The 15,480-nt window shown below is 60.4% G+C and overlaps 1 protein-coding gene across 5 annotated transcripts; it reads right to left on the bottom strand.

Annotated features, from left to right (window-relative positions):
* Nucleotides 1–659: 659 nt before the first annotated feature.
* Nucleotides 660–15,480, bottom strand: TLE2 (TLE family member 2, transcriptional corepressor). 5 transcript variants are annotated; one of them, XR_009489715.1, is made up of 20 exons: nucleotides 15,295–15,479; nucleotides 15,112–15,197; nucleotides 13,977–14,040; nucleotides 12,857–12,901; nucleotides 11,099–11,161; nucleotides 10,800–10,874; nucleotides 10,003–10,189; nucleotides 7,999–8,015; nucleotides 6,996–7,088; nucleotides 6,652–6,696; nucleotides 5,467–5,598; nucleotides 4,323–4,464; nucleotides 3,742–3,884; nucleotides 3,350–3,426; nucleotides 2,489–2,738; nucleotides 2,034–2,281; nucleotides 1,679–1,822; nucleotides 1,445–1,595; nucleotides 1,260–1,336; nucleotides 660–1,177 (listed from the first exon to the last, which is right to left on the bottom strand). XR_009489715.1 is itself a non-coding variant. In XM_059870138.1 (20 exons), the coding sequence occupies exons 1-20, from the start codon at nucleotides 15,316–15,318 to the stop codon at nucleotides 1,070–1,072; spliced, it is 2,175 nt and encodes a 724-aa protein (XP_059726121.1). In that variant the 5' UTR covers nucleotides 15,319–15,480; the 3' UTR covers nucleotides 660–1,069. The 5 variants fall into 5 exon arrangements, 4 of the variants coding, with proteins under 4 accessions (XP_059726121.1, XP_059726123.1, XP_059726120.1 ...); XM_059870138.1 differs by having other exon boundaries at nucleotides 1,441–1,595; nucleotides 15,295–15,480; XM_059870140.1 differs by having other exon boundaries at nucleotides 1,441–1,595; nucleotides 1,679–1,826.

The raw sequence follows: 15,480 nt of genomic DNA, 5'->3' as shown, positions 1-15,480 counted from the left end.
CTGTGCCTTGTCCTGAGCAGTATCCACGATGCTCTGTGGGGCTGGGATGGAGCCAGGTGGGAAGGGGTGACACCACAGCAGGAACCTTGTCCCTTTTGGTCATAAATTGCTGCTCCTTTCCTGTGCTGAGGAGGGTCTGAGGGGGCTCCTCAGTGGGCAGAGCCCGTCCCTGGCCCTGGTGGGAAGCAGGAGCCAGGAGCAGCAGTGTGGGCACAGCGTGGTGCTGGCTCTGCCGTGCCCCAGTGGAGCAGCCTCGGGCTCAGTGGCTGTGGGGGAGAGGAGAGGCCAGCCCTGGAGGAAGTGGTTTGTGAAGGAAATGAGATGTGAGCACTCAGCGCCTGCCTTATCGGTCTGGCTGCCTGCCAGCACTGCCGTGGGCAAGCAGGGCTGCTCCCAGGAGCCCAGGGCTGGCAAGGGCTGCGGTGTGGCAGCTGCTCTGGGCTCCTGCCCCCAGCCACAGCTCACCACAGGCACCACAGAGCGCTGCTGGAGCTGGGGCTGCCGTGGCAGGCCAGGAGCCACACCTCTGCCACGCTGGGAGCATCCTCCCCTGTGCTGCTGGCCAAAAGCAGCCCCCCAGGACACCCTTCAGAGCCCAGCCCTTGGCACAGCTGGCAGCACTGGCTGGCAAAGGCCCCTGCTCAGAACCAGCCCAGCTCTTCTTTTGTTCCTTTTTATTAGTAAGGGAATGAAAACATAGTTAAATACATTTCTTTACTGATAATTTACAGCTGCTTCTGCAGCAGAAAATGGGTGCTGTTAAGTCAGTAGCAGTAATTCTGGAGACACACGCTCCCTGTCCAGCCGGCCTGAGGGACAGACAGAACCCAGGATGTCCAGCCCAGCCCTTGCCCGGCCTCAGGAGAGGGCAGGCTACACCCAGCCATCCCCTCCAGCCTCCTGCAGGAACCAGGGCAGGAGGATGGGGCTGGAGCCTTGGTTTGGAGTGTGAAAGCAGTGCAGGAGGAGGGAAAGTAGAGCTGCAGAAGGGCAGGTCCAGCACTGGAGGCCTCTGTGAGCCATGGTGGCTTTGGGCGAGGTGTGTCCCCATTCCTGATGGTGACAGGAGTCAGTAAACCACCTCATACACTGTGGCCTTCTTGTCACCAGAGCCCGTAACGATGAATTTATCGTTGACAGAGATGTCACAGCTCAGGACTGACGAGGACTCCTTAGACTGTGAGTGAGAGGGCAGGAGGTGAGGGCAGGGCTGATGCCTGGAGCCACCATCATCCCCCTGCACAGATGCCTCAGCCCACCTGGAAGATGCTGGCTCCGTAGGGCGCCCGCCAGGCGTTGAGCAGGTTGTCCTTCCCCGTGCTCACAAACCACTTCCCTGGGACAGGAGACAAAGTAGGTGTCAACAGCTGTCAACCACGGGAGGAAACCACAGGGATAAATGAGGCTCTCCACAGCCCAGGCAGAAAAAAGGGCCCTTGCCTACCACAGGAGGCGAATTTGAGAGAGAGGACACAGCTCTCGTGGAGGTGCAGCTGGTACTTGTCGGGTTTGGTGACGTGCAGGATCTCCACGTTGCTGCTCTCCATGCCCACGGCCAGCCACTCTCCCACGGGGCAGTAGCCCAGGGAGAAGATCTGAGGGGACACACAGGCTCACACGGCGGCCCAGCAGCAGTGCCAGCTGGCTCCAGGGTGCTGCCAGAGGCCTCCAGCCCTACCTGGGAGCTGAAGTCGTGCTGCTGCAGCTGCCGGCCCTCCCGCAGGTCCCAGCAGCGCACGGTGTTGTCCAGCCCCCCTGTCCACAGCTTGGTGCCATAGTTAGAGATGTCAATGCAGCTGGCACCATCTGTGTGGCCTTGAAACTGCCTGGGAAAGAGGGGGATGGAGAAGGAGAGGGCACAGCTGGCAGGGCAGCCAACACCTGCAGCATAGGGTGTGGGCAGGGCAGCAGCCAGCAGTGAGGAGCTGCAAGGACAGGCACTGTCCCGTGGCCAGGGTTACACACAGGGAGGGGCAGGGACACGCTGCAGGGACTGAGGGGATCCTGCCCTGCAGCCCCTGCCCCAAACTCACCTCACCATCGTCTGGTTCTGCAGGTCCCACACCACGATGTTGCCGTCGCTGCAGCAGGAGAAGCAGACTTTGGCGTCAGGGCTGATGGCCAGGGCGTAGCAGGCGGGGGCAGAGGAGGTGAGCTCAGCCTTGATGCGGGGCGTGGGCGCTGCCAGGTCCCAGATGGACAGGGTGCTGGCCTCCCCCCCCACGATCAGGCTGCGGCCGTCGGGGAGCAGCTTGCAGGAGCGGATGTAGTTGTCACGGTTCTGGATGGGGGTGACAGGCAAGAGGGCAAGGCAAGGAGGACATGATGAGCACACAGGGCCTTGCAGGAGACACTTCTCCTTCTCCCACTGCAGCTGTGAAAGGCCCCTCTGTCCCCTCCGCTGCAGCAGGGGCACATTCCCCTTTCCCAACCCCAGCCCAAAGGCATTTCTGCTCCTCCTCCTCCTCCTCCTCGTCCTCCTCCTCACCAGGCAGTCCAGCTGAGCCACGGCCGTCTTGGTGCCCGGCTGCCCCACGTCCCAGACCTTGACGCAGCCCTTGCCCCCGGTGTAGACGTGTCGCGTGGAGTTGCTGATGGTGACAGCACAGACCACCTCGCCGTGGCTCAGGGTGTGCAGCTGCCGCGCGTGCCGGGGGATGCCGGAGCCCAGGAGGGCGTCGGGGGGGAAAGGCACCGGCTGCATCTGCCCGTCGGCGCTGACGTGGAAGGAGTAGGCACTGCAAGGGAGCAGAGCAGTGAGAAGGAGAGCAGGATCCTGCCCGGACAGGGGCAGGTGCCACACAGGTCCAACACAGGCAGCACATCTGGAGGCAGAGCCATGAGCAGAACACACCCAGCAATGCCAGCTGGGCACACAACAAGCACAGCCCAGCTTCCCCCCAGGCTGTGCTCCCTGCTGTCCCCAGCTTGTCCCCACAGCCCAAATTCACCTCCAGAATCCACCACATCCCCTCCTCCCCCAGCAAAGCCCCCATCCAGCCCAGTTTGGAGGCAGAACCATGGAAGGAGAAGGCACTAGAAGGGAGCAGAAGAGAGGCCTGAACAAGCCCTGTGTTATGGCCAAGGGCAGGAGGTGATCTCTGTTAACCACGCGCAAGCCAAGGTGTCAGGTGCCCAAGCCAAAAGGTGGAAGGTGCCCATTTTGCCCTGGCTAATGAGGGGTTTCTTTACCCAGGTCCAGCTGCCAGGAATGAAATGGCAGCACTGGACTCAGGATTGGAGAGCAGCTCCCCCTCAGCCCAGCCCTGCCCTGGGTGAGCCCTTGGGAGGGAGATGCTCCCAGCACCCACCTGAACCCCTTGCCCCCACCCTCCCTGCAGCCACTTACGGTTTCCCTCCAGGGATGGTGGGGAGTGAAGAGGAGAGGGTGGAAGCCCTCAGGTGAGGGTGAGACTCAAACGCCACCTGCACAAAGCAAAGGGCACATGAGGAGTAGAGCAGAGGACACCAAAGCTGGGCTCAGGCCTTTCCCTTGGAACCAGCCCAGCCTGGCTCTGTGCAAGCTCCCTGCTTGCTCTGTCCTCACATGCAGTGACAAGGGCCAAAATGGGTTCCCACAGACACCAGTGGAAGAAGTAGAGGCTTCTCTGAAAATTCCACCAGCCCCACATCCCACCAGCTGTGCAAGGGAGCCCTTCCTATGGCTGAAGCCCCAGATGCTGCCCAGGGCACAGGCAGCAGAGCCAGCACACCCGGCCTCCCCCTCCCTCGGCGACTCACCACGGGGGAGCGGCCGTAGAGCAGCGTGCTGCTGGCCTGGGGCACTGACAGGTGGATGCCCATGTACAGGCTGGGGGTGCCATGGGGCACCATGGCCAGGGAGGACGTGAAGGGGCTGGAGGAGCTCAGGGGGCTGCGGAGAGCTGCACGAGGAGAGAGCCGCGTCTTGGCCCTGGCGTCACCCGGGGGAGAGGGGGGGCACCTGGTGACTGCACAGCCACCCCCTCTGGCCCCCACCGCCAAGCCCTGAAGCACCCAGCTTCGTGCAGCCCCACCAAAATGACAATTCATCAGAGAAAAAGAGATTAAACCCCTGCTCTACCCCAACCACCACCCTCGGCAGGTCTGAGTCCACCAGGTGTGTGGCAATGGCAGAGGGGCTCCTCTTGGCCATGGTTCATAGCTCTGATCTTGTGGAGCCCAGTGGCCCTGCCAGCTCTGCTGGGGGCAGACAGGGTCCTGAATCCCTCCATCCCACCCCAGCAGAGCAGAGCAGCCCCTGTGCTGTCCTGGACACTCAGTGACCCCCCCATGCTGTCCCAGACACTCACTGACCCCCCCGTGCTGTCCCTGTCACTCACTGACGCTGTCGGTGCTGGGGACCTTGGCCGGGGGTGGCCGGAGAGCGATGGCCGAGCTGGGCCCAGGGCCTGGCGTGAGGGAGTCACGGGGTGGTGAGGAAGAGGAGGGCTTGGAGGTGGGAGCGCTGGCCACTGAGTGGGTCTGTGCAGCAGAGGAAAGAAGAGCAGCTTCAGCTGTGGGAGCAGAGCCTGGGCCAGCAGCCCCCACACCTTGCAGGGTGGAAGGAGCTCCTTGGATGGAGCTGGACAAGGATTGACCATCAAGGTCCTCTCTCCTCTCCTTTGCCCCTCACATGTCCCCTCTCTCCCCACAGCTGCAAATGCCCCATGCAAGCTTTGGGTCACCCCAAACTGCCCCAACCCTGCACAAGACACATGTGCTGCTCCTTCAAGCAAAACTCCTCCTGCATGGAGGGGGCACCCCCATTCCCAGCCTGGGACCAAGAGGATGCCTGGCATGAACTGGCCTCTCCAATCCCCACAGCTATCTCATTCCTTGCTTTTTTTCCCCAGGCCTCTCCTATTTCTTCTGCTTTTTTTTTCTGTCTGGGGATTTTGTCGACACCAGCAAAGGAGGGAAAAAAAAAAATTAATAACAGAGAAAAGCTACGTGCTGTGCTGGCAGATTGCTCAGGGCGCTTTGTCTGCTCTAATCCGATTGTGCTGGGGAGCTGCTGCTCGCTGCTGCCCACAGCCCCCAGCTGGCTCCTGACCCCAGATGGGGGGACATATCACTTGGTCCCTGCGGTGGCTGGGAGGCCAAAGAGTGGCAGAAACATCCCTCCCCCTTCCCACATGCTGATGTTTCAATCTGAGTGCTGGACTGGTGCTTGGCAAGGAAGAAGGGAAAAAAAAAAAAACCACAGAAGCAGGAAAAAAAAAAAAAGGAGGAAAAATCAATTGCTCTGAGCAGCTCTGGGGAATCCTGCAGGCAGGTGGGTGGAGAACACCGCAGAGCTGCGCTCTGCCCAGCAGCACTCACCCTGCCCCGAGGGCACGGATCTGTCCCCGCGGTGGGGGTGCCAGTGGGCACAAACCCCGGCATTTCTATCCGGCTGTATATGGCATTTCAGACTGGCCATAATGAGAAATTCCCGGCCACGCTGCTGGCCCCACAGCCCACCTCAGCCCCGGGGCTCCTCACCGGGCTCTGCTCCTGGGGCTGGCCGGGCGCGGCGCTCCCGCTGGAGCCGACGGACGCGGGGCTCCCGGGCAGCTCCCGGCGGGACGGGCGGCTGGGCGGGCGGCCGGGGCTGCCGGGCTCCGAGGGCGGGTCCTGGGGGGAGAACAGCTCTGTGGGAAGCAGGAACCCCCCTGTGTAGGAGGACAGGTTCCCTGGGGAGCCAGCACCACCAGTGCCCTCGGCCTGGATGAGGAGCATCCCCGCTGTGTTCTGCTCCCCTGGATGAGAAACGGCCTCGGTTTTTCTCTTTGGACAAAATGAGAGGTGACAGCAGGTTCAGAGGACACTGGTGGCCACGGATGCCTTCACAAGGAGGGATGGGGATCAGCACACAGGAGCTGAGACAGGGCTGCCATTTCAGAAGCAAGGCCACCCCTCAGCTCTTGCACTCCTATTCAACCAGGTCCGTGACATTTTATCAGCACAATGAGCAGCTTTCATAAGCCTCATTTGCTGCAGAAATTCCTCCTGATCTTCCTTTCAGGGCTTGTATTTTCTTAGGAAGTGGCACAAAAAGACTTCATATCTTTCTTTCCCCTCTGTCTTCTAAGAAGGGAATAAGCACATCCCCAAAAACATCTTCTCTACCAAGAACAGTGGTGGCTGGGATCAAGTTCTGTCAGGTGTGCCTCAGTCAGGAAAGGCTGTACCAGAGGCATATGGCAGTTCCATTGCACAAGACTGGAATTCAGTGAGGTGAGTTAAAATTGAGGCTGGTTGAGGGCCAGGCAGGGCAGGAAGGGGCTCGAGGCCTGGGGCTGGCAGGGCCAGGGTGTGCCATGAGGCTCCTGCCACCTCCACCCACAGGAGCTGCCAGCAGCAAGCCCAGTTCCATGAAGCTCTCATCCCAGCTTATCAGCCTCCTCATATGGGATGCTGCAGCAGAGGGGCTGAAAGGGGATTGTGAAGCAGAGCCAAGCCTGTGGCTGGCAATGCTGAGCCCTGGCTGGCACAGCCTTCCCAGAGCACTGGGAGTAGAATCAGTCTTGGCTGGCACAACGCACTGGAGCAGGGCTGGCACGTGTCCTGGCTGGCCACTGCTGCCCAGCAGCAACAAGCTGCAGCCTAAAGAACCCCAAAGCTGGGGAACCAGAGTCCTAAACTCAACCACTGCAGCTTGAGGAGGATCCCTTGCCAGGGGCTTACCTCATCCACCACCAGGTTGCAGTCACTCTTGTCCCCATCGCTGTCCTGCGAGGAGGGAGAAATCCAGAAGGGCTCAGTCAGGATAGGAAGATGCTGGACCAGGCTCTGTGTTCTGCCCCAGGACCCCAGAGTGACCCATTTTCTCCTGTACATCCCTCCCTGGACCAAGACCAGCCACGTCCTGCTGGCAGTGACCCATCCTCAGGTTGAGGGGCCTCCCTGGGGCTCCTCATTTGCTTGGTTCTTGCTCCCAGCACACCAGCCCTGTGCAGCAGGGTGGGCACAGGGCTGCCCAGCCACCTCCCCAGCCCTGCCCTGCCAGCCCCAGCCCTTGGGGCACTCACAGAATGCCCAGGCAGCTCCTTCTCCTCCCGCTTCCTCTTCAGCCCCGTGCGCTCCTCGTCCGGCAGGCTCTCGGCAGGGGAAGAAGAAACGCTCTGAGGAAGAGGGAGAGGAAGGTGTGAGAGTCACTGTGAGGGCAGGCAGCCACCCCTCAGCTCTCAGTGGGGCCAGGGCCTGCTCCATGACCACCTCCATCCTGCCAAAGCATCTCCCTGGCTGCTGGGAAGGACCCCAGAACCCCAAAACCCAGAGCCAAGTGAGGGAGATCCAGCCCTGCAGAGACAATGGGTGGAGCAGAAAATCCCCACGGGAGCTGTGTTTACTTCACCTCAACCCTTCCACGAGGTTTTGGAAGCAGAATGAGACTGAGCAGGAAGAACAGCCCTGCCCCAGGTGCTGCTGGCAGCTGCAGGGGTGTCACACATGCCCTGGCATCCCCACACTGGTGACAATGCAGCCAGGTGACAGAGATGCCCCATGCCAGGGCTCCCTGCAGCTGATTGCTCCTGGGTGCCTGGGCAGTCACAGACACCTCCTCTCCTTCCTCCTCTCCTACAGATCAATGCCTGCAATTCCCCAACGGAGATCATTAACCCTTCCTTCCCCTGCCTGTAGCCTGGATTCTGCACAGCTACTGTGGAGCCTAGGAAGGGAGTCACAGCTCTGGGACTGGGGGGATCCTAAAAGGGAGGGGCAGCCAAGGACTGCAGAGGGGCTGAGAGCTCTGAGACCTGTTCAGAATGATTCCTAAACTGGAAACTCCTTGAAAAGGACAGAGCTGGTTATTTTGGGAGCAGCCCTTGATCTTTAGCTCCTTGCATCAGCAAAGACTGAATTGAGGTGGCCCAGAACCTTCAGTTACAAAACCCTGATGCAAACACAGCCCACCCAGGCCAGCAAAGCTCACCCAGCAGCCCCATCCCTTCCCAGGAGCCAGTGGCCAGCTTGGAGCACACTGGAGATGCCATCAGGGCCAGCTGAGGCCACTGGCCTGTCACCACTTACCCGGCTTGGGGTGTGCTCTGGATGCAGGCAGCAGCAGGGAGAACATTCCAGGTCCATGTCAGAGCAGAGGGGAGGACAGGGAGAGGTTGTTAATGCCAAGCCTGTGCCCCCCATACCCAGACAGGAAGGAGAGAGGGGCACAGCAGGGCAAACCAGGAAACAGCAGAACACGGGTTTAGAAAACAAACAAACAAACAAAAAGTCACAGCTGATTTCCCACTTTGCCCACCTGAAGTGTGGATTCTGTGCTGTCTAAAGGGAGGTCAGCACTTTGGTGCTCCTCAGGGAAGCAGGGGGACCTCTACCCACCCACCTCCTTCCAAGAGCTAATCCCAGCTCTGGAATCCCTTCCCTAGACATGCCAACAGGTCCAAAGGCCCCAGGAGGGGAGAGCTGGCCTGCTGAGGTCCCCTGAATCACACCCACCCCATTTCCTTAGGAAGCCATGCCTAAAAGCCCTGCTTGGAATCTCTCTGAGGCTTTTGGACATGCACAGCAAAGCAGGTCCACTGCCCTGAGCCCAGGGAAGGAGTGCCAGGCATTTACTGCAAATCCAAGCACAGGGTTGTGGGCTGGGCTTCAGCAACCTTCCCTGGCTGATTTTTGCTCCTAAAGATCCACCAGCATTTAGAGAGAACGAGTCCAGGTCCCTGCTGGCAAAAAGAGGCAGGCAGGGATGGGAAGCTGAGGGATTCTTGTAGGCACTGCTCCAAGGCCTTGGTCTGGAGTGGGACCAGATGCCTGCCATCAGCCCTGTGCACCCTTGGCTCAGCTTGACTCACACCAGCTCTGGCTAACTATGGCAGAGCACTGAGGATTAACCCCAGACAGATGGAGCACTTCAACCCCTTTTTTTTTTTTTTTTTTTTTTTTTAATAAGGAATGGCCCTCACCACGGCCAGACACCCAGGCTGAGAGAAGTTCTGGCTGCCTGGGCTCTGAGGGTTAAGCAGGCTCAGCACAGCACAGCCTGCTTTTATTCTCTCTCTCTCTCTGGACTTTGTTTTCCTCCTTTGTGGAAGCCATCCTTAAAGAAACACGGGCAGGATTTGAGCTGCAGACAGCTGTGTGCAGGGGGGCAGAGCTGCCACCGACAGCTTCCTGCTGCTCTTTTCACCACCTTGAAATCCTACAGGCCAAGCCAGACCCTGAGAACCTGCAGCAAACCCCACCCAGAGCCTGGCTTTGCTCCTGACCCAAGTGCATTTCAGTCAGCACCTTCCCCAGGGGAGTCTGCAAGGCAACATCACTCCTGCTAAATCTGGCTGCCTGTTTCTAGCCCACAGAGCTGCCCAGAGCCTCTCTCCTGGTCCCAGCCTCCTCTCAGCACAACCACTCCACGCCTGTGCTCTGAAAAGGTGACTTGAGCTCAGAGCAGCTCCTCCTTTGTGCAACAGGCCACGAGCAGAGCTGGGCACAGCTACTCATTTGGTCCAGGCCTGCCAGTAGCATTCAGAGCACTGATTTAACAATGATTAAATATTGATGATGTTTGGAAGGCACTCGCTGATCCTGACAGGAGGAGGCACCCATCTGGACTAGGAATTAGTGTAATTTACACGGCACAACACACGCAATGAGGCTCTGCTTTCTGAATTCCTTGCCCCAGGCTTGTGGCTGTCACAGTTTCTACCAGGGGCTTGCAACAGTATTTTCCTTAAAAGTCTCATCTTTAAGTATCAGATCTTGGTGTAAAAAGAGAGCATTTCTTTGTGGCGGGGATCTCCCAACTGCCTCATGCACTGGAAACACCCAGGGGAGCAGGGAGAGCTGTGTGTGTGCACAAACACTTGCCCAGGGCCAGGGCCACACACACAGCATCACTGCAGAGCAGTCACAAACACAGCCAGCCTCCTGGGGCTGCAGGCATTCCATCCCACGAGCTGGATTTGCCATCCCGGGGGATGCAGCATCTCAGGAGCCTCAGCAAAGAGGCAGAGCAGCATCTCTGCACACGCTGCCCAGCCTCTAAAGGGTTAACCCAGCTGTGCTTCTTCCCCTTACCTCTGTTCTCCCCATCCTGGGCCACTCTGTGCTCCTTGGTGGCCAGCTGAACCTGAGCCATCAGTGCCCCCGAGAGGGCCAGGAGCCCCGAGCTGGCCCCGCTCAGGCTGGGGGGCTGCATGCTGGAGGGGTGGGGTGCCAGCGGGAGGGGGGATGCGTGCTGGGAGAGCTGCTGAAGCTGCTGCTGCTGAAAGAGAAAGAGCAAATGGTCCTGGATGTGGAGGAGGCAGCCATGGCCCGGCTCTCCCCTCCCCTCCCTTCCCCTCCCCTCCCCTCCCCTCCCCGCGGGCTGCGATGCGAAGCTCATGGGATGAGACAGGGACGGGGACGGGGAGGGGGCAGCGGAGCTCTGGGGGCTGCACAGGCTGGGTCACAGCCCTGCCCCTTCCCCCGGGGCTGTCTGGGCTCGGCAGGCTCAGCACAGCCTCTTTTATTCTCTCTCAGGACTTTGTTTTCCTCCTCTGCCCCTATTACCCGAGTCCCTCCCTGCTGCAGACACGACCCCAAACCATGGCTGTGCCCTGCTCTGCTCACGGGGTGTCCCACAGGGCACCCAACACCTTCAGGACACCGTAGCAAAACCCTCCACCCACATGTCTGTATTAAAATAGTAAAATCCCTTAAATAGTAAAAAATGGGTGTGTCAAAATAGTAAAACCCCTCAAATGGTAAAAAAATGGGTGTGTCAAAACAGTAAAAAAATGGGTGTACTAAAAGAGAAAGATCTCCCCCATCACTGCAGGTCCCAAACCCCGAGGCAGGGAAGTCTTTGCCCACAGCCAGGCAGTGCAACTCACCCCGACGATGCTGTTGAGCTCACCCATGGTCACCTGCTTGGCCCGTTCCACTGCCTGCAGGACCTGCTGCTGGTGCTGGGGAGGAAGAGCACGGGGGTGGTCACACCCTGCTCCTGCCCCGAGGGAGCACTTGGCTCCACATTGCCCCACCCTTCCCTACACAGCCCCTTCTCCCTCCCCTCCAGCCCAGGCACGGAGGTTTTCTTCCCCAAAACCTCCCGTGGTCCAGGCTGGACTTTGATTTGCCTCTTCCTAAGAAGCCAGAGCAATCTGCTGCAACCCCCCTGCCTCCTCCTTACCTCCTGAGTCAGGAAGGGAATAATCTGGGCACAAATGGCACTCAGCCTCTTGACAATCTCTGCCTGAAGGAGGAAGCAGGAATCAGCAGGTGTCACCATGGATGGAGGGCTCTGAGCCCCATCCTGTCCCCTCTCCTGCAAACTCTCAGCCTCGGTGGAGGAGTGAAACTCTCCCCACCACGGAAATTCTCCTGCTGCCTCTGCATCCCTGCTGGGATTTCCCGAGCTGCTGCCAAGGGAGGGCTCTGCCCAGGGCTGCCAGGCACATGGGAGGGACCCCACCCCTAAATCCCTGCGCGGCCCCAGGCCAAGGCAAGCTCCAGGCTGTCAGTCCTTTCAGTCCAGCTGGCTTTGCTCAGCCCAAACCCATCCCGGCTTTGTGGGCAGGGACAGAGGGGAGCCGAGCCACAGGCCTGGCAGAGGGCCCTCCCTGTGCCTTCCCTTCCCAAACACCCAGCTCAACGCCAGGCAGAGCAGGCAGGATGCAGAGCTGCACAGATTCAGCCCTGTTGGCATGGCACCAGTAAATCCCTCAAGGCTCTGCTGGTTGTACCTGCCCTGACCCGGAGCACAACTGCACTCCCAGCCCCGTCAAGCCCTGGGACAGCTCCCCCTGCTCCTTCAGAGGCACAAGACACCCCCAGAGCTGCCTCTGCCCACGGGGGAATGCAGAAAACCCGGTGCATCCTCTGAGGAGAGGCTCTGCGGTTGCAGACAAACCCACAGCGTTCCCAGCAGGGGAGCAGCACTTCCCAGGAAAGGGGCTGCGACTTCCAGCCCAGCCTCTTCAAGAGAAAACCCACACCTCCTGGGGAAAACTGCACATCCCCCTGCTGTAAATCCAGCCCGGGGCTGGCTGCTCTGAAGGGTTTTATCAGCTCAGGTTTCTGACAATCCCCGCCGGTGCTGCAGAGGTCAAAGCAGGCTGGGAGCCAAGGGAGAACAAAGGGAACATTTACCTGCCCTGCCCCACAGCCAGCAGCACCCTGTGCTCACCTGCAGCTCCCAGCTGCTCTCCCAGCCACTGCCAGCGTGCCACAGAACCAGAGACCCCCTCCTGCCCAGGCTCCCACTCCTAAACCCCGTGGGCAGTCTCCAGCCTCACCTGGCTTGGGCCACCCCTGGCTTGCAATTCCCACTGGATTTTGGGGCATGTAAGGGTGGCAGGAATGTGCTCGTGGTCCCCACCACGCTCCCTGCTAACAAAAGGAGCAAACTCGGAGGGGCTGAGCCAGCTGGAGGGATATGGCAGTTGACTTGCCACTTTGTCAGGCATTGGTCCAAACTAATTTCCCTGGCAGAGAGCCCATGATGACTAGATTGATAAATCTGAAGAGGGAAAGCAAATTAAGGCTGGAACAAAAGGGGAACCAGGGAAGGGTGAAAACACTCCTCTGGCTTTGGGAAAGGAAAAGGGGATTAAGAAAAAAAGAAAAGAAAGACAATCCATTTGCCTCTGGGCTCTAGCTCCTGCTGTTTCCTCCACATCCCTCCTTCAAGTGGGGCCCCAGGGAAGCACTGCAGGGAGGCACCAGGGCTCACAGCAGGGCTCTGAGTGCTTCTCTTTGGGATGGGGAACTCAATAACACATCCTGACAACTGCTGCATCCCTTTGCAAGCCAGTCCCTAGCAGAGAGCTGTGTCACTTAGAGCCATTAGAGCTACAGCGCTCAAGGGAGATCATTTTCCAACAAAGTCTCCAACCTCTTCCTCTTCCCCACCCTCTCCTGCTGCTGTCCCAGCCCCCCCTGCACTTACCTGCTTGTGCATTTCAATGTTCAGGCCGTAGGACATCTCGTAGTACTGAGAGGAAAAGCACAGCAGAGTCTGGTTAGGAGCTGTCCAGAGCAACTGGCTCAGGACCAGCCTGGGGTTTGGCTGGCTCCAGCCCACGAGGAATGGCTGGGACACTGTGCCAGGAGCCTGAGACAAGGCAGGGAGCAGGCACAGGCTGTTTACACCTGCAATTTGTTTAAGCCAGAGGAAAATCAGTCCTGCTTCCCCTCAGATCCTGTCCTGGCTCTTGGAACCCATTCCAGGTTTCACCCTTCAGCAGCCACCAGTGACTCTGCCAGGGGTGCTGACCCCAATTCCCCACACCTGGGCAGAAAAGGGCTCCAGAGGATCTGCTGTCCTCCAGCAAAGCCTGTTCCAAAGGCAGGAAAGCACTTCTGGAAATCCCTGTGAGCCTCCAGGATGTGGGGAGGGACCCCAGCTGACGGGTGAGAGGAACATGCCCTGCAATATCAACACCCAGCCTCACAGACAGGGCTGCTTTCACCCCCGGGATGGGCTTTGCCCAAATTCACATCTTTTTGCCTCTTGGATGGTGTCACTTGGGTTCCCCCTTTCCCCAGAGGGGCCAGTAAGGTCAGGTGCTGCAGGAGAAGGAGCTGCTCTGCTGACCCCATCCTCTTCCTCCCAGCAGCTCCCCTGCTCCTGGCAGGCTCTGCCTGGTGCCCAGGTCAGTCTGTCCTGGGGCTTGTTAACCCTTCACTGGCAACTGTGGAGGGCTCCTGCCCTGCTCCTTCCCCTTCCACCCAAACCACGAGCCTTGGAGCATCAGTTCTTAAATATCCACCCCTTGGGAGAGAGAGAGATGGGAGGAGTTGGGAGGTCTCTTACAAGACCAGATAGAAAAGGGTTAAAAAAAAAAAAAGGAGACAAAACCTATGGCAGGATTCCCAGGCTCAAGCAGCACTGAGCACCAAGAGCCAGCGTTGCTGGAAATGGTGATTAACTCCTTCCTCCCTCACATCTCCCCACCCCAAGGTCAGCACTGGGCAGGGCAGTGGCTGAGAGGAGCCCCAGCCCCCAGATGTGTGAGGGCAGCAGCCCAGGGGGACAGCCCTTCGGGGGGCACAGGGGGACAGCTCACCATGACATAATGCCTCTGCATCTCTGTCTTCTCGCTCACCAGCTTCTCACATTCCAGCTTCAGGCTGCAAAGGGGAGCCAGGGCTTCCATTCACGGACCCGCAGCTCCTGCCCCAGCCCTGGGGCAAGCTCAGCACGTCTCCTGCGGGCTCCCGGGGCTGCAGGGGTGCCACCCACCCTCCTCGGGGCACCTGCGGGGGTGTCACCCACCCTCTTTGGGGCACCTGCGGGGGTTGTCACCCACCCTCCTCGGGGCAGCCGCGGGGGTGTCACCCACCCTCCTCGGGGCACCTGCGGGGGTGTCACCCACCCTCCTCGGGGCACCTGCGGGGGTGTCACCCACCCTCCTCGGGGCACCTGCGGGGGTGTCACCCACCCTCCTCGGGGCACCTGCGGGGGTTGTCACCCACCCTCCCCGGGGCACCTGCGGGGTTGTCACCCACCCTCCCCGGGGCACCTGCGGGGGTGTCACCCACCCTCCCCGGGGCGCCTGCGGGGGTGTCACCCACCCTCCTTGGGGCACCTGCAGGGGTGTCACCCACCCTCCCCGGGGCACCTGCGGGGGTTGTCACCCACCCTCCTCGGGGAGTCTGCGGGGGTTGTCACCCACCCTGCCCGGGGCACCTGCACCCCACGGCTGTGCTGTGCACACACCTGTGGCACCCACCCAGGTCTCTGTGCCCTCCCCGCCCCTACACCCGGCTCAGCCAGAGGAATCGCGGCTGATCCTCCCCTTGGGACCCCCACTCAAGACCTGGCTCCCCAGCTGTCACTTTCATGCTGTCCCCCAGCCCAAGCCCCCCTCCTCTTCCTCCTTCCCCCGGCTCCTTCCGCACGGACGAGGGCTCTGCCATCACCATCCACCCCTCCAGAGCGTGCTCCCAAATCTGATCCTCCCAGGATTCAAGGTTGGGTCCCACCAGCAGAGCAGCAGCTCGGCTGAGTGCCTGGCCCCAAAGCTGTTCCTGGCCAACTCTGATGGCTTCACTCCCTCCTTGAAGACCAGACGATTGTGCTCCTGAAGGAGCTCTCTACCTCCTCCTTCCCCACTTTCCCCACTGCTCGAACGCTCCAGCCCCCGTTATCCCAGCGCACTCAGCCCAGCCCGGCCCCGGTCCCACCGGCCCCGGTCCCACCTGTGGTACTGCGCCTGCAGGAACTGAAACTCCTCCTTGATGCGGTCGCAGATTTCCAGCACCGAGAACTTGAAGGGCTGCCCGGGCTGCAGCGGAGAGACAGCCCGGCTGGAGGCTGCGGCTCGGCCCCGCGGCCCGGCCCAGCCCGGCCCGGCCCGGCCCCGCCGCCCCCGCGGCACTTACCGGGTGTCGTCCCTGAGGGAACATCCTGAGCGCCCGAGCTCCCGGCCCGGCCTCACCGCTCCCCGGGCGCTGCTGCCCGCTCCTCCCGCGGGGGCCGCCCCCGCCAGGGCCCTGGGCTCGGCGGGGAGCCGGGATCTCGCCGAGCGGCTCGGCCGGGGCGCGGGCGGCGCTCCCGGGGTCTCGGCT

This window comes from Haemorhous mexicanus, chromosome 29, assembly GCF_027477595.1.
Source record: "Haemorhous mexicanus isolate bHaeMex1 chromosome 29, bHaeMex1.pri, whole genome shotgun sequence".
Lineage (NCBI taxonomy): Eukaryota > Metazoa > Chordata > Aves > Passeriformes > Fringillidae > Haemorhous > Haemorhous mexicanus.
This window is presented reverse-complemented; position numbering and strand designations above follow the sequence as displayed.

Excerpts from the sequence above, each read along its gene's own strand:
- TLE2 (XM_059870138.1), bottom strand. The coding sequence starts at position 15,318 with ATGTTCCCTCAGGGACGACACCCG. Across the intron at positions 1,823-2,033 it reads CAGAACCAGACGATGGTGAG|TTTCAAGGCCACACAGATGG; the intron begins GTGAGTTTGGGG and ends TTTCCCAGGCAG. Across the intron at positions 1,178-1,259 it reads ACGGAGCCAGCATCTTCCAG|TCTAAGGAGTCCTCGTCAGT; the intron begins GTGGGCTGAGGC and ends TCTCACTCACAG.